The following is a 16,783-nucleotide window of genomic DNA, read 5'->3' as shown; positions in this document are numbered from 1 at the left end:
ACTCTACTTCAGTGCTGGATGAAAGGATTCCTTTTGTGTTGAGTGCATAGACTTTAACAAGCTTTGGAATGAAAGCTGTTAACCAAAAAAAGTCATCCCAAGACTTCATGTATATCATTTCTAGCTTTCAGATTTTATTCTCATGCTGTTAGGGGGGAAATTTCTCCACCTAAATGATTGAGATGGTGCACCATTATGCATTTCAAAGCAGTGAATTATTAATCTCAGCAATGAAGGTGAAAACCCCCGGGTCATTTGTAGTTCAATTATTTATCTAGCAAAAGAGTACATCTCTATAATGTTCTGCGTGAGACCTGAAAATGTGAGTGCTATAGTGATGAGAAGACTACTGTATGAAGATAATATTTGTTGATTAATAGCTTTGGGATACCTGGAAAGTTAGCTTCATGAAAGATTGGCTTAGCCTTGCAAAGACTTCCTATGGGTTCCAAACCCCAGTAGACGGCAGCTTTCAACGGAGTTCTGCATTTAAATGGATACTAAAAAGCTGCGGTGTTCTATAGACCAATGACTTCGGACACCCATTTGTCATTCTCATCTCAGAGGTGCCTTATTTTCAAAAGATGCCTGCACTGTCTCAAGTCTGGGCTTCTTTGTTTGTTTATTTGAACACCTCTTTTGGCTAGAGCGGCCCGCAAACTAAATACTATGACAACAATACAAGGAATTTAAAAGAAACAATCCATTTGCTAAAAACGGCATTGCCATAAACAGACACTGGGGATCGGGTAGCAGGGGCTAAAGGAGCATCCCCACGGGAGGAGTTCCAGAAATTTGGTGCCACCACTGAAAAGACTCTGCTGCATGTACTCATCATCCCATATGGCAGTGGGGAGCAGGAACACAACCTCCAGATCTTAACAGGCAGGCAAAATCATATAGGAACAGGTGGTCCTTTTGATATTTCAAGGACTATGCAGGACTTTGAAATTTAACAACTGCCACATTCAGCTTTGCTAGAGGTCCACAAATTCTAGTGTTATTAAGAAGACAGAAAAACTTTTCTCTAGCCACTTGCAGGATTTTATACACTTCTGATGTGTAAACAGGTAGAGGGGTCTTTTTTCACATGCGGTGGACTTGTAAGAAAGCGAGGGTATTTTGGGAAATGATATATGATGAGATGAAAAAGATGTTTAAAGTGATTATACCAAAAAACCAACAAACCCTGAAGCTTTTATCTTAGGGATTATAGGGAAAGAAGTTAGTTAAAAAAAGATGATTAAGCTGTTTTTATATGTAATAACAGCAGCTAGGATTCTTTATGCACAAAAATGGAAGGAAGAAGTCCCCACCAAAGAAGAAGCAAGGGGATGGACTGTGCAGAATTGGCAAAGTTAATAGCCAAATAAAATTTTTATTAAAAATAGTAATTTGAAAAAATACAATACAATGCACAATTACTCAGGTGTGTGCAGTTAACTGAAGGCCTTTTGACTTAATTCATCTACCTTGTTGAGAGACAAAAAACCCAAACCCCTAATGTCTACCTCTGGAATGCTTTTAAGGGGTAAGCAATCTGACCTTGAGGGACGCGGGTGGCACTGTGGGTTAAACCACTGAGCCTAGGACTTGCCAATCAGAAGGTTGGCTGTTTGAATCCCCGCGACGGGGTGAGCTCCTGTTGTTCAGTCCCTGCTCCTGCCCACCTAGCAGTTCGAAAGCACGTCAAAGTGCAAGTAGATAAATAGCTACCACTCCGACAGGTAGGTAAACCGAGTTTCTGTGCGCTACTCTGGTTCGCCAGAAGCGGCTTAGTCATGCCGGAAGCTGTACGCCGGCTCCCTTGGCCAATAAAGCGAGATGAGCACCGCAACCCCAGAGTCAGCCACAACTGGACCTAATGGTCAGGGGTCCCTTTACCTTTACCTTTAATCTGACCTTGTAAACAAAGCTAACAACAAAACCATCATTCTCAGAAACGGAGCAAAAAACAAAAGCTATTGCTAAGAGAGCCATCCAGAGGGTCACTTATCAGGAATGGGGGTCAAAGGGAGATCCACCGACAAAGTTGCTGCTAGATCCATTGCCATGCCAGCATGTTGTTGCCAGAGTGAAAGGGGGGGGGCAGTTATTCCTTTTTAATATATGCCAGGCCCAAAGCTGGCATAGGTCTATGGCTATACCATTCTGGAGGGCATGTCAGGGAAACAAGCTGGGCATGGCATGCTTCTGTAGCTGGTCTCAACACCTCCTGCTCTGCCCCCTCCACCAGCAGAGCCAGGACAGTGGGGGCACTTCTCACCTGTATACTGGGGCGGGGGTAGGCCTCTGGCACCACTGACGGCACAGAATCACTCAGAAAGTCTATGGATGCAGCACTAAGCACACGATGAGAACCACTGAACACAATGGAAAGAGTTCCAGGCGAACCTGGATTGCAAAGTACAGTGGTACCTCTGGTTGCGAACGGGATCTGTTCTGGAGGCCCGTTCGCAACATGAAAAGAGCGCAACCCGCAGTGGCGCGTCTGCACATGCGCGGGTTGCGATTCGCCATTTCTGCGCATGCGCATGACATTATTTTGTGCTTCTGCGCATGCGCGAGCGGCAAAACCCGGATGTAACCCTTTCCAGTACTTCCGGGTCGCCGCGGGACGTAACCTGAAAGAACGTAACATGAAGCAGACATAACATGAGGTATGACTCTATCAGAAACTGCGTCTGGATTCCCGCCGACTCCCTGCTCCCCGGAGCTGCCTTAATTCCTTTTATTCCCCCCTCTGGGATTGTTTGCTTACCATATCACTCTCAGAAATGCTGGAAATGCTTGCAACGTCAAGGCTCATGGCTATCACCACAGGCTCTCCTGCAAAAGGAAAGGAAAAGGAAGTTTAAATTGCAGAATCAGTCTAGGTGGTACCAAGCTAAGGGTACCAATAGTCTGATGACTTAGCGTAAGATGAGCAGGGCTAGGTTTTCAACATCGCAATATATCACCAGCTAAACATTGCGATATACCGATATATCATGATGTCTGAAATAAGGATGAAGCTATGTTGGGGCATTGACTGGCTTCACGGTTTTTCTTGCATCGTGATTTGGGCCAGCACCTGCTCTTGTGATTCGCTGCCTCTTCTGGGATGCATGGGAGAACTGAGCTGGCAGAGTTAACTGGAGCTGCAGGAATCGAGAGACAGCTTCATGGTTTCCACAACATTGTGATTTTTGCATAGCGCGCACACACGTCATGATTTGTGATACAGTGGTGCCTCGCAAGACGAAAAGAATCCGTTCTGTGATTCTCTTCATCTAGCGGTTTTTTCGTCTTGCGAAGCAAGCCCATTGACGGATTAGCGGATTAGCGCTATTAGCGGCTTTTAGCGGCTTATCTGCTGATCGGATCAGCTGATAAGCGGCTTAGCGGCTTAGAAAAAGGGGGGAGGGGAAAAAACCAGCAGGAACTCGCAAGACATTGTCGTCTTGCGAAGCAAGCCCATAGGAAATTCGTTTTGTGAAGCACCTCCAAAACGGAAAACTCTTTCGTCTAGCGAGTTTTCCGTCTTGCGAGGCATTCGTCTTGTGGGGCACCACTGTATATTGTGAGGTCAAAAATTATGAAACCGATATCACGATATGGACTTCAAACCAGTTTGGGACAATATGTTGATACGTCGCCCAGCCCTAAAGGTGAGCTTATTGCTTTGCTATGACTCAGTCCCCACTCTGGAAGATAGTTTTGAATGCATTCCTAAGCAGGCCATGACATCTTTGTCTACTGAGCAAAAGACAGAAAGCATGAATGAGGACAAAATCAAAATTCCTATTCACCTGCCAGGACATTTGTTAAGAGTGGCATTTATTATCACGATGGGCTTACGAAATACGAATATAGCCCTCTGAGGCTGTTATTCTATATATGCTTACCTGGGAGTAAATTCCATTAACATCCTTGGGGCTTACTGCTGAGTAGACATGCCTAGGCCTTGTGGTGCAAAGCTCCTTAACTGAGGGGTGTTGGCGGGGGAGACCAGGATGTGGATAGTTCATTAATTCTGAAGCAGATACTTTCAAAAATGAGAATGACCAGCTCCCGTGTTCTACAGGAATGCAAGCCATCGAAAGAATGAAGACAGCCAAGTTGAAGATGGCCAGATTCATTATAAAATGAAGGTTACCTAAACAGTACATGAAGAAGCAGAATGACTGTTATGATTAATAAGCATCTTGAGGTCTTCTTATAAGATGATGTCAACAATGACATCTGATGTGTTGACTCCATAGACAGGAGATTATAATGGTGTGAGAAAAGGAGATTGGACAAAAAATCCTAGTTATAATATAGACTTCTTCCTGTTCACTCACTTAGAACTTAGAAAGTATTTGCTTATGCCCAGACATAACCAGGCAATTCCTCTATTTTTCTTTGCTGTAAGTTGCTTGGAGACCTTTGGGTGACAACCAACTAATAAATAAAAAAGCTAAAATTATATACTAGCCCTTTTAATGTTGCCCCATCAGGTGGGAGTTATTCCTTCTGCTGCCTTGACCACCATTCAAGTGAACTAATCACTATAATTGTTTATCTGTCCGTAAAGATATCTATATTCTTACATTTTTAAATTATTATGCTTTTTCATTATTATTACTTTTTGGTCCAGTTCTTCTCTTTCTCCCATTCCAGCTCTTTTTATCTGCTGCATTGAAAGACTGTTTAAAGGGCCATTAGGCTGTAGTCATTTACAGACATATACCTGGCAAAAAGTGCCGTTAAACTCAATGGAGCTTACAGAGCAACCCCAAGTACAGGGATTTGCTGTGTTTAATACCTGCCAGTGATATGGCAACATAAAAACCGCTGCATCTCAAACGTTTTGTTAGCTTTTTCTGAATTCTTGGGGGAAAGTGGGATATTAAAATTACTACATAAATAAATCTGGTCCCAACATTTCAAGCTGCTTACATTGCTCTACAGCTGCTAAGGTCGTATTTATTATTGCTAGGGTAGGAGGTGTCTACCATTAGGAGTACGCAAAGTACAGAAAATGTTTAGCAATAATAAGAATAATACACTAAAACTATCAAATTGCACTGTGGAAGAAGGAACATACCAGGCTTTGTGCAATGTTGGGCTATGCATGTTTACTCATAAGTAAGTCCTAATGTGTTTGTGAGGCTTGTTGTTGTTGTTTAGTCGTTTAGTCGTGTCCGACTCTTCGTGACCCCATGGACCAGAGCACGCCAGGCACTCCTGTCCTCCACTGCCTCCCGCAGTTTAGTCAAACTCATGCTGGTAGCTTCGGGAACACTATCCAACCACCTCGTCCTCTGTCGTCCCCTTCTCCTTGTGCCCTCCATCTTTCCCAACATCAGGGTCTTTTCCAGGGAGTCTTCTCTTCTCATGAGGTGACCAAAGTATTGGAGCCTCAGCTTCAGGATCTGTCCTTCCAGTGAGCACTCAGGGCTGATTTCCTTCAGAATGGATAGGTTTGATCTTCTTGCAGTCCATGGGACTCTCAAGAGTCTCCTCCAGCACCATAATTCAAAAGCATCAATTCTTCAGAGATCAGCCTTCTTTATGGTCCAGCTCTCACTTCCATACATCACTACTGGGAAAACCATAGCTTTAACTATACGGACCTTTGTTGGCAAGGTGATGTCTCTGCTTTTTAAGATGCTGTCTAGGTGATGCGATAGCTGTCTTCAAATATCTAAAGGGTTGTCACACAGAAGATGGAGCAAGCTTTTCTACTGCTCTGGATGGTAGGATCAACACACATTTTGAAACAGGGCAGCTAGCCATGGTTAACACTGATATAAGACATCTGATATCTATTTTATCGGGGGGCAGTTGATTCCTCAAAGAGAGCAGAGCAGATGTTCCCTCACACTTGACCATCATCCCATAAGGATGACAATTGGATTCTTCTGAGTCTGGAGTGCGGAACATTTTTCCACCTGAGGGCCACATTCTGTCATTCTGGGGGCCGCATGGTGGTTCTGGGTGGGGCCCAAAATAAAAAGTAGATGGGCCAGTAAATGGGATTCTTATCTTTGTACAGCCAAACATTGCAGCCAAACAAGAGTCAGCGCATTCCATGCACACACATCTCTACATCCAAATGATACACATTAACACAATTCAAGGATGCATTCTGGCCCGGCAAAAGCACTTGTTGAAGCCACAGAGCAGGAACAGTGAAGGCCAGGGTCTAGCGAGAGCCCCATGACTTGACAGAGATCTTAAAGGCTGCATTTGACCCAAGAGCCTGTGGTTCAACCCACCATTCTAAGTCAAGTTGATTTAATCATTAAGAACAGTGTTTCCTGAAAGCAGGGTCTCCAGCTGTCGTTGGACTACAACTTCCATCATCCCTAGCTAGCAGAACCAGTAGTCAGGGATGATGGGAGTTGTAGTCAACAACAGCTGGAGACCCAACACAGATTTCAAAAGAAATTGTGATACAATCGCCTTATGCCAAAATCTCCGTAGAGATAGAAACTGAGAACTGCTCTATATTTGTTATGTACTGAGTTGAATAGGATCCAAAATGCAGCAGTCTGATTGGTCCTAGAACAACAGGATTCAGAATGCAGCAGTCTGATTGGTCCTAGAACAATAGGATCCAGAATGCAGCAGTCTGATTGGTCCACAGGAGCCACCCAATCCAGCTCCAGGTGGAAGTGAATCCGCAACCTGATTGGCCTACAGGAGAATCCCAGAATTAGCCAATCATGTGGGGCCCATTGTGTAAATAATGTATATAAAGCAGACATTCTTCCTCAACACTGGAATTAGGGTAAAGGCAACTGATCTTAAGTTAATAAAAGGATTGGGAATAGGCAAGGGTTTCTAAATTCAGCTCAAACAGGGGCATAAAGACAAAATTATAAAGACCAATAAATTATTTCCTCTCTGCAACGCTGAAAGACTTTGGCAAGTCCTACAAAACTATAAAAGATGCTGATGATGTCATACCACCAAATTTTGGCCTGAGATATCTGTTGTATCCCCGGGTGAGGTTCCCGAATCCAGGGAGGGATGTTGAGGCTCGGCTATCTGACGTGTCAGCATAATGACCCAAGATGCACTTTCTGAAAACGAAAAGTAAGAAATGTTGAATGTGGCAGTGGCTACTCATCTGTTACGCAGCTGCAGCCTTGCTCTTCTCCTCACACCCAACACTCGCAAACCAAACAGAATATTCATACCGCATTTATGCAGCATTTAAATACTAAACGCCTGCTTGTTGCTGTGTGTGAGAAGGTAGTCGGTGTCTAATTGTCACTGGAGTAAAAACAAGGGCTTGCCTACTCTCCCACATTCCTCAGATGAAAATAGGGACCTTTTTCATTCCCCGCCAACAGACCCCCACTTGGCAGGATTTAATTATCAGTCAAGAATAATTTTACAGCCCAAAGCGGGGGGGAGGAACCAAAAGAAACACTAAATACTTGAATATTTTGGACGGCAAGTATGAGATAATCTGCTAAGTATGAGCCAAAGGAAGAGGCCCTCCCTGTGTCCAATATAAATCATCAGCCACTTTCTGCCTCACCTCTAGAGGCTGAGAACACGGGCGCAAAGCCATGTGGCAGGATATCTTCGCTATTAAAAAAAAAAGGCATGTAGAACACTGAACTTTGTTTCTGCTGCTGCTCCAGATAATTGCTAAACAACAAATAAGTGGCTATTATCGTATAATCAACAGGTACCAGGTAAGGAAAGCTATAACTTTAACTGGAACAGAACTGCAGTCGCCAAATTACTGGCTAGTGTTGCTACAACTGGAAGAAAAACCATGAAGCGGTCTGCCAAGACCCACAGCAATTTTCAAGTGGTCTGTGATATGGAGGGGGAAAACCACTCATCTAGGGTGGCGCTGTGGGTTAAACCACCGAGCCTAGGACTTGCCGATCAGAAGGTTGGTGGTTCGAATCCCTGCGACGGGGTGAGCTCCCGTTGCTCGGTCCCTGCTCCTGCCCACCTAGCAGTTCGAAAGCACCTCAAAGTGCAAGTAGATAAATAGGTACCGCTCCAGCGGGAAGGTAAATGGTGTTTCCGTGCGCTACTCTGGTTCGCCAGAAGCGGCTTAGTCATGCTGGCCACATGACCTGGAAGCTGTACGCCGGCTCCCTCAGCCAATAAAGCGAGATGAGCACTGCAACCCCAGAGTCAGTCACGACTGGACCTAACGGTCAGGGGTCCCTTTACCTTTACTTAGCATCTTAACTGCATAGCTCTTGCTGTTTGATGAAGACATGTCTCTTTTTCCTGGCCTTTAACAGTTACCGGTAAATTATTTTGTTTTGTGAGACCCACCAGGAGTGGGGAGTCCGCAGCAAAGTCACTACACTTTCTGTATGGTTCCATATGGGATTCCAGCTATGATTTCCACCCCAATTAGAAGTTTTGGGGGGGAAATCTGAGATGGGGATAATTAATTGAAATGGAATTGGTTTGCTGCCACTACTGGGCAAGACATTATTGGAACACGTTAATTGGAGGACATGTGGATGGGGTACAAATTAATACAATAATGTATTCGGGGTGATTTTAGTTGGGAAGTGAAATTAATTGGCTAGCCTCCTGTGAAATATACATTCTAGTAATTATTTTCTAAATTTGCATCTCTCTCTCATTCATATATATCGTGTGTGTATGTGTGTAATATATATATATATATATATATATATATATATATATACACACACACACACACACACACACACACACACTGTATATATATATACAAACACACACAGTGGTACCTCAGGTTAAGTACTTAACTCGTTCCAGAGGTCCGTTCTTAACCTGAAACTGTTCTTAACTTGAAGCACCACTTTAGCTAATGAGGCCTCCTGCTGCCACTGCACTGCCAGAGCACGATTTCTGTTCTCATCCTGAAGCAAAGTTCTTAACCCGAGGTAATATTTCTGGGTTACTGGAGTCTGTAACCTGAAGCGCATGTAACCCGAGGTACCAATATCTCTCTCTCTCTCTCTCTCTCTCTCTCTCTCTCTCTCTCTCTGTGTGTGTGTGTGTGTGTGTAATATATATATATATATGCGCAAATATGTATTTTTTTTCCTTTTCATCATATCCTCTTTTTTTAAAAAAAGAACTGGACACTTTAGAAAGCCTATCTAAATTCCCATCTCAGATTTTTATCTCATGCAATAGCCCCAGAAAACTATCTGGATGCTTCCATATTGCATAAACAGATTAGCTGTGCGGCAGATATTCTTAAATATTTCAGCTTACCCTTCACACAAAAGAAAAAGACAGACATGGATGGAGAAGTAACAACTGCAGCCCATTTGTGAAGATTATTTTCACCACTGGCTAAGATGGCTCACTTGTCAATGATCTGCAAAGCAAAGCAGATAAGTATTTCACCTGTATAAGCAGGGATGAATCAATCAGTATATTTTCATATCAGCGTCACATGATCACTCACATATCTGTTTCTGCCCATTTCTGCACCAACCATCAATTTTTTTTAAGCCCACACAAAAGTTCACATTTAAATGTGCATTTAAAATTTTATTTTAAATTCATCTTCTTTTTTTAAAAAATGACAAATAACAAAGTGCCTAGATCTATATCAGACCATTTAGGAGATGTGAAAGAGAGAGAGTCCACACATTAGCTCTGGAGGCGCAAATCAGGTCAAGTCAATAGGTGTTGAAATTCAAGAAGCTCAAATTCCTCAAGCAAACCTCTAGAAGCCCAACTTTGTCTCATAAAACAAACCACCCTAAAAAAATTAATACACACACACAGTTTAAAAAAAACACCACACCCTGTTTACAGCCATACATTCAGTGCTGAGCATTGCTAGGAGACCCCTCACAGAGCTACAATTCCCAACAAACTATGATTCCCAGAATTCTTTGGGGAAACGAGAAGGGAGTGACAGGCCTGCGAAGATTAATGAGCTGACGCTAAGATTGTTTTTATGGAAGTGATGAAATGCGTCTGCTGTCTGAATAAGACTCTTGGATGAATGGGAAAACCCACACAGGATTATAAAAATGCTTGTTTTCAACTCGCTTGTGGAGACTATCAGAGGCCACAAAGTAAAGAAAGGAAAAATATACGAAAACAACAAGAAGAGATGAGGAAAACAACAAAGAAGGAATGGATAGAATTGTGAACATTATTTGGACAGAATTGTGAACATCAAAGCAGCAGCAATAAGATGACTGGATCCCTTTCGGAGCTTGAAACATGGGTACCCCCAACAAAAATTTAAAATTTGGCTCTGTAATTTGGAATTAATGTGATTTGATTGGTTTGTTAATAAAAAATATTTTTTTAAAAAAAGAATTCTTTGGGGAAAGCCATGACTATTAACATGAATTTATATCTCCTCGCAGACACAGAAAAGTATGTGACCTGGCGTGTAGCACTCTTTGCAGCTGCCGCTGGGAAAATTAGAGCAAATTATATAGCCAAGGTAGCCACCAACTGTAAAGGAGATGAATTTATTTGACCCTATCTACATCAAGCTATATTCTATCTTCGTGACCAAACTCCGAGTATAATTGCACGCTGCATTAATTGACATTGTTTTTTGATATATTAGTGGCCATGTGATGATTTTAGCTTATGAATTTTATTGTTTAATGTCTTGATTTGTATATTGGGGTGCAGTGGTACCTCTGGTTAAGTACTTAATTGGTTCCAGAGTTCTGTTCTTAACCAGGAACTGTTCTTAACCTGAAGCACCACTTTAGCTAATGGGGCCTCCTGCTGCCGCCGTGCTGCCGGAGCCCGATTTCTGTTCTTATCCTGAAGTTCTTAACCGGAAGCACTATTTCTGGGTTAGCGGAGTGTGTAACCTAAAGCGTATGTAACCCAAGGTACCACTGTTCTTTTATAGCTCTGTTTACAGTACGTAATGTTTTGATAATATAAATGTTTTAAGTCTTTTGTATCAACCCAGTATATTTTCTTTTAATTGTTGAATGATTCTGTGTGCATTGCAGCAGCCTTTGGCTAACTGCAATAAAACGGACTGACTGACTGACTGGCCATGACTATGAAAGTGATATAAGAGTGCTTTACATGTATGGAATGGATGCTGTTGGCATCCGTCTGTCTTGAGAGACAATGGAGTGCACCTCCAGGGGTGAAGTAAAAACACTGTGCTAGCAGCTCCCTGGGGTACAAGCCTGCGCAGTGTGTATAGAGGTCCTGGGTTGCCTAGATGACAAGCCCCCCCCCCAACCTCTGGTCCAAAAAAACCAGAGCAATACATTTGGCACTAGCTTGGCTGCAGGAGTTGCAGGAAGGAGGTGTAAAAATAATGCCATCCACTCAGTCTCGATTTGTGTAGGGTTGACTCCTTAGCCCAGGGGTCAGCAAACTTTTTCAGCAGGGGGCCGGTCCACTGTCCCTCAGACCTTGTGGGGGGCCGGACTATATTTTCTTTGAGGGGGGGTGAACGAATTCCTATGCCCCACAAATAACCCAGAGATGCGTTTTAAATAAAAGCACACATTCTACTCATGTAAAAACACCAGGCAGGCCCCACAAATAACCCAGAGATGCATTTGAAATAAAAGGACACATTTTACTCATGTAAAAACATGCTGATTCCCGGATCGTCCACAGGCCAGATTTAGAAGGCGATTGGGCCAGATCCGGCCCCCGGGCCTTAAGTTTGCCTACCCACGCCTTAGCCTATTCTTCTCCTGAACGGATGTAAGACCTGTCCAAACAGAGGAACATTATACACTGGCACCTCAGGTTACATACGCTTCAGGTTACAGACTCTGCTAACCCAGAAATAGTGCTTCAGGTTAAGAACTTTGCTTCAGGATGAGAACAGAAATCGTGCTCCGGTGGCGCAGCGGCAGCAGGAGGCCCCATTAGCTAAAGTGGTGCTTCAGGTTAAGAACAGTTTCAGGTTAAGTACGGACCTCCGGAACGAATTAAGTACTTAACCCGTGGTACCACTGTTCGTCTCACTAAATAGGCTTATAATACTTGTTCAATACTTGGAAGCAAGTATTGGTGTCACCATACTGCATTGCTTCATTCTGATGGGTATGGCTGTTTGGAACAGAAGTGGGAATGTGCTATATTTTGAAGTGCTTTCGCTGACTTTCCTGGGAGTAGGCATGCCGCTGACTTCAAAGTCTGAAGTTACACAGGGCTGTGCTCACCAAAGCATGAACTGGCGGGACAGTTAGCTTTCATCTAATGCCACCATTCTGTGCTGCCCACTGTATTATTGCTCACCAAAGCCAAACAATGAACGGCATTCGCTCAGTTGAAACACTCTCAGTGGTGCTCAAAATGTGTGCTGGGGAGCTCTGGAGTTCCTTAGAAGCTCAAGACTTCTTCCATAAGAAGATGTTTAATGATAGACATGCTCGCCTGAAAGAAACCCCTGTTATGTACTGAAGTTCTCACCCTGGGCCAGCAGGGGGAATACTGTAGATAGTTTTCACTCAGGTCCACATATGCAAATAAGGGATTGAAAGTGACGTTCAGTGATGGGACAGTTACAGAAAGTGGTTACTGTTGCGTTCTAGTGGAGCTCTATATAAGCAGGCTGGCTGAACCCTTCAGTTCAGTTCTGCTCTGCCCTGTGAATAAACAAGAGCTGTTTGAAGAATCGCTGTGTCGTCTGATATGTTTACCCACAACTTAACAACCCCTGTCCTTGCAAAGTCATTGAGGGCATATAGAATGTGTTTTAAGTTCATGTAGGATGACACTGACATCAAGCAGGCTTGTTTTCAGTAAAGACATGGACTGAAGCTAAGCAGTACAGTGGTACCTCGGGTTAAGTACTTAATTTGTTCCGGAGGTCCGTTCTTAACCTGAAACTGTTCTTAACCTGAAGCACCACTTTAGCTAATGGGGCCTCCTGCTGCCGCCGCTCCGCCGGAGCACAATTTCTGTTCTCATCCTGAAGCAAAGTTCTTAACCCAAGGTAATATTTCTGGGTTAGTGGAGTCTGTAACCTGAAGCGAATGTAACCCGAGGTACCACTTTATCTCGATCAGGGGTCAGCAAACTTTTTCAGCAGGGGACTGGTCCACTGTCCTTCAGACCTTGTGGGGGGCCGGACTATATTTTTTTTGGGGGGGGGAATGAATGAATTCCTATGCCCCACAAATAACCCAGAGATGCATTTTAAATAAAAGCACACATTCTACTCATCTAAAAACACGCTGATTCCCGGACTGTCTGTGGCCCGGTTTTGGAAGGCGATTGGGTCAGATCCGGCCCCCGGGCGTTAGTTTGCCTACCTATTGTCTGGGAATCCTATCTATGCCAACTTGGGGTTCACGATGGAAGAATCTGACATCAGATCTCCTTCTCCAACACTGGACACCCAATATATCCTAAGGCCCTGGAACTCCATTCTAGCGGCCACTGGATTGAATTCTAAGGCTGCTTCCAGATTGCTGTTATTTCGTGGGTGGGAATCAACTGCATACTGGCAAATATGGGATGTGCATTTGAAGGGAAAGCTGACCACCTGGACCCATGTCAGTATAGATTCAGGTCCCACATCTGGAACAGAAACTGCTGTGCCCATTCCAGTGGACAATCTCCACCAAGGTGTGACCCGCCAGATTCTTTAGGAGCTCTCAATCAGTTGCATTCGGAACCAACGGTCGTGGTTTACTTCTGAGCCAGCCAGAGGTGGCGGCCAGGAACGTGGTGTTACATTGGCTTTGTTCCCACTTAGTGGAGAGACTGAATAAGATTTCTTCTCCACCCCGTGGAACCTGTTCTGCGGGATTCTATAAAGCTGAGGTGCATCTCCCCTGTTCTACCTGAAAGACCACCTGATTTTAGGCTGCATTTTTCTCTTCACGTATATTGCTTTTATATTGTACGTGGTGTACACCACTCAGAGATTTCTGGGAAAATATCAAGCGCTTTCTTTTCTTTAAAGAAAATAAAATGTTTAGCTTTGAGAAACTCCACTGAGTTTCATTGTCATCAATACACCTATGTGGAGATGCCCTGTGAAATGTGGAGAGCCAGTGTGGTGCAGTGGTTAAGAGCGGTAGACTTGTAATCCGGTGAACTGGGTTCGCGTCTCCGCTCCTCCACATGCAGCTGCTGGGTGACCTTGGGCTAGTCACACTTCTCTGAAGTCTCTCAGCCCCACTCACCTCACAGAGTGTTTGTTGTGGGGGAGGAAGGGAAAGGAGAATGTTAGCCGCTTTGAGACTCCTTCGGGTAGTGATAAAGCGGGATATCAAATCCAAACTACTACTGTGAAATAAGTCTGCTGGACATCATTGTAAAGGTAAAGGGACCCCTGACCATTAGGTCCAGTCGTGGACAACTCTGGAGTTGCGGTGCTCATCTCGCTTTATTGGCCGAGGGAGCCGGCGTACAGCTTCCGGGTCATGCGGCCAGCATGACTAAGCTGCTTCTGGCAAACCAGAGCAGCGCACGGAAACGCCGTTTACCTTCCCGCCGGAGCGGTACCTATTTATCTACTTGCACTTTGATGTGCTTTCGAACTGCTAGGTTGGCAGGAGCAGGGACCGAGCAACGGGAGCTCACCCCATCGTGGGGATTCAAATTGCTGACCTTCTGATCGGCAAGTCCTAGGCTCTGTGGTTTAACCCACAGCGCCACCCGCATCCTTTTACAGAAGGATCATTAACGGAGATGACCTCACTGCTTTCAGTTCTGGTCAAGTCTTTAAAAATTACACCTTAACCCGGGGGTCAGCAAACTTTTTTAGCCGAGGGCCAGTCCACCGTCCCTCAGACCATGTGGTGGGCCAGACTATATTTTGAAGGGGGAAAAAATGAATGAATTCCTATGCCCCACAAATATCCCAGAGATGCATTTTAAGGTCGAATATGTGGAATTAGCAAAACTGACCCGTAAGATCCGCAATCAGGAGGAAACAAAGTACCAAAAATAATGGAGCAAATTCATGGACTATATAAGTGAGAACTGTAGAAATTTGAAGATGTTAGCAGGACTGAAATAAATCTTATGACAAGGTCTAGATATTACTAAGGAACTGTAGATTTGAGATTGGATTAAGAAAACCTGCGGAAGGGAAGGAGGGAAGTCAATGCTCTACGGAGCGTAAAGAAAGACAGGTGTAAAAAGATAGGAAATATTTGTGTATTTTGTTTGTGTTTGCGTATTTGAAATGAAAATCTAATAAAAAGCATTTTAAAAAAAAGAGATGCATTTTAAATAAAAGGACACATTCTACTCATGTAAAAACAGGCTGATTCCTGGACCGTCCGTGGGCCAGATTTAGAAGGCGATTGGGCCACATCCAGCCCCCAGGCGATAGGTTACCTACCCCTGCCTTAAGCAGTCAGCTTTGGCATGAGTCATATGCCAACTGAACTCTGGTCTTCTCTCTTTCGTGTCCCCTTTACCTCACATCTTCTGCAAAGCAGGGGATCTGTGGCAGTGAAAAATAACGCCCAGATGGGGGAACCATCATGAAAAATACCAACCTATCCATCCCTAGCCATGATGAATCTGTAATAACAAAAATGTGATCTCATCTTGAATCAAGGCACAGATGACAAAGATTCCTCATTGGGCAAGCATTAGACACCAGGAACGGAATCGGAGCTCAGTGCCAAAACATCTGAAGACAACATTCACCTTGCCTCCATCACCACATTGGATTTCCCTGCCCTGTGTACCTGCCATGATCCCAGCTGCACCCCTCCCATTCAGCTAACAAGAAGAAGGAACTACGGCACACTTTAGTAAAAAATTAATTCGGAACATTGTGCCCATGGAAAGCCCTTCAAGAAATGGCCATTAAGCTGCCCTCCATGGTATATCTCGCTCCCTGCCCCAACCCCAACCCCGCAAAAACAGTATGCCTCTATTAAACTACCAAAGAAAAGATAAGGAGGAGGAAAAAGGATTGTCAGCATTTACTTACATTTAGTATATTATCCGTCACAAAATGACCAGTGCTGGCTCCCGGTTTTGTTGGCACGAAACCAAAGCGGCAGAAACTAACAGTTGAAGCCTGTGCGTGCAAATAAGTGAAAGTTAGAAGCTGTATAAGTCGATCCACTTGTCAAGGTGTTACACAAGCTGAGTTCCCTCAATGAAAGTCTGAGAGACTCACCGTCCGGAGTCAACATTCATTCAGCTGCAACTAATAATCCTGCCTGAGATCAATCATGCTGGGCGTCTGTTCTGGAGCTGTGATTTTTCACTCAGTCAAGCGAACGTGTTTTCTCAGCTGACCTCTGCAGGTAGAAATCCCCTGTCCTCCCACGGACACAAACTGCAGGTAAATCCTCTGTGGGCTTTCCCAGGACTTTACCTGTAATGTGATTTGCATGGCCCGTCCCCCTCAGCCGTTGTCCCAACCCAACCCATGCCATCATTTATGTTCCAGCATTTTCAGTGAGGCCATTTTTCCCCAGTTAGATCATCACAAACTGTACCTACTGCATGCACACAGATGTAAGTTCCATTTAAGTTACGTTCCAAGGCATGGAAATGGCCCTTCTCTCATATATATATAAGAAAAAACTTCCTCTCTTTTCCAACACATGAAAGAAACAGGACACGAAATTAATTTTGCAGATTCCAAATTGCTCTTTAACATGGAACATCACCACAAGAGAATAATCATGGAAGCCATCGAGATAGAGAAACACCCTCACAACATGAACAAGCGTGACGACACGTCCCGCCTGCCAGACATCTGGAAATTAGCCCTCCCCACAAAAACCGACACCAGAACCAGAGGCACACAGAACGCCGTCACCAATCAACCACACCAGACCCAAACCCAGACCCTCTCCACAGACATATTACAGACTCCATC

General features: G+C 44.1%; 1 protein-coding gene across 3 annotated transcripts in view; it reads right to left on the bottom strand.

Moving 5' to 3' along the window:
- The window catches only part of GABRP (gamma-aminobutyric acid type A receptor subunit pi), a 30,391-nt gene extending 14,166 nt beyond the window's left edge, over positions 1 to 16,225 (bottom strand). Inside the window, exons 1-5 of one of the 3 annotated variants that reach the window (XM_082216445.1) lie at positions 16,073 to 16,225; positions 15,881 to 15,970; positions 9,226 to 9,331; positions 6,940 to 7,055; positions 2,762 to 2,829 (exon numbers count right to left, since the gene is read on the bottom strand). In XM_082216445.1, coding sequence (XP_082072571.1) covers positions 2,762 to 2,829; positions 6,940 to 7,055; positions 9,226 to 9,281 — 240 coding nt within the window. In that variant the 5' untranslated portion in view covers positions 9,282 to 9,331; positions 15,881 to 15,970; positions 16,073 to 16,225. Of the gene's footprint in view, positions 1 to 2,761; positions 2,830 to 6,939; positions 7,056 to 9,225; positions 9,351 to 15,880 lie in introns of those variants that run through there. The other 2 variants (XM_082216446.1, XM_082216447.1) reach the window with 2 other exon arrangements.
- Between the last annotated feature and the right edge of the window lie 558 nt (positions 16,226 to 16,783).

The sequence above is a fragment of the Podarcis vaucheri genome (assembly GCF_965113315.1).
Source record: "Podarcis vaucheri genome assembly, chromosome: 3".
Classification (NCBI taxonomy): Eukaryota; Metazoa; Chordata; class Lepidosauria; order Squamata; family Lacertidae; genus Podarcis; species Podarcis vaucheri.
Note: the sequence above shows the minus strand (reverse complement) of the source record. Positions and strands in the feature narration are given on the sequence as shown.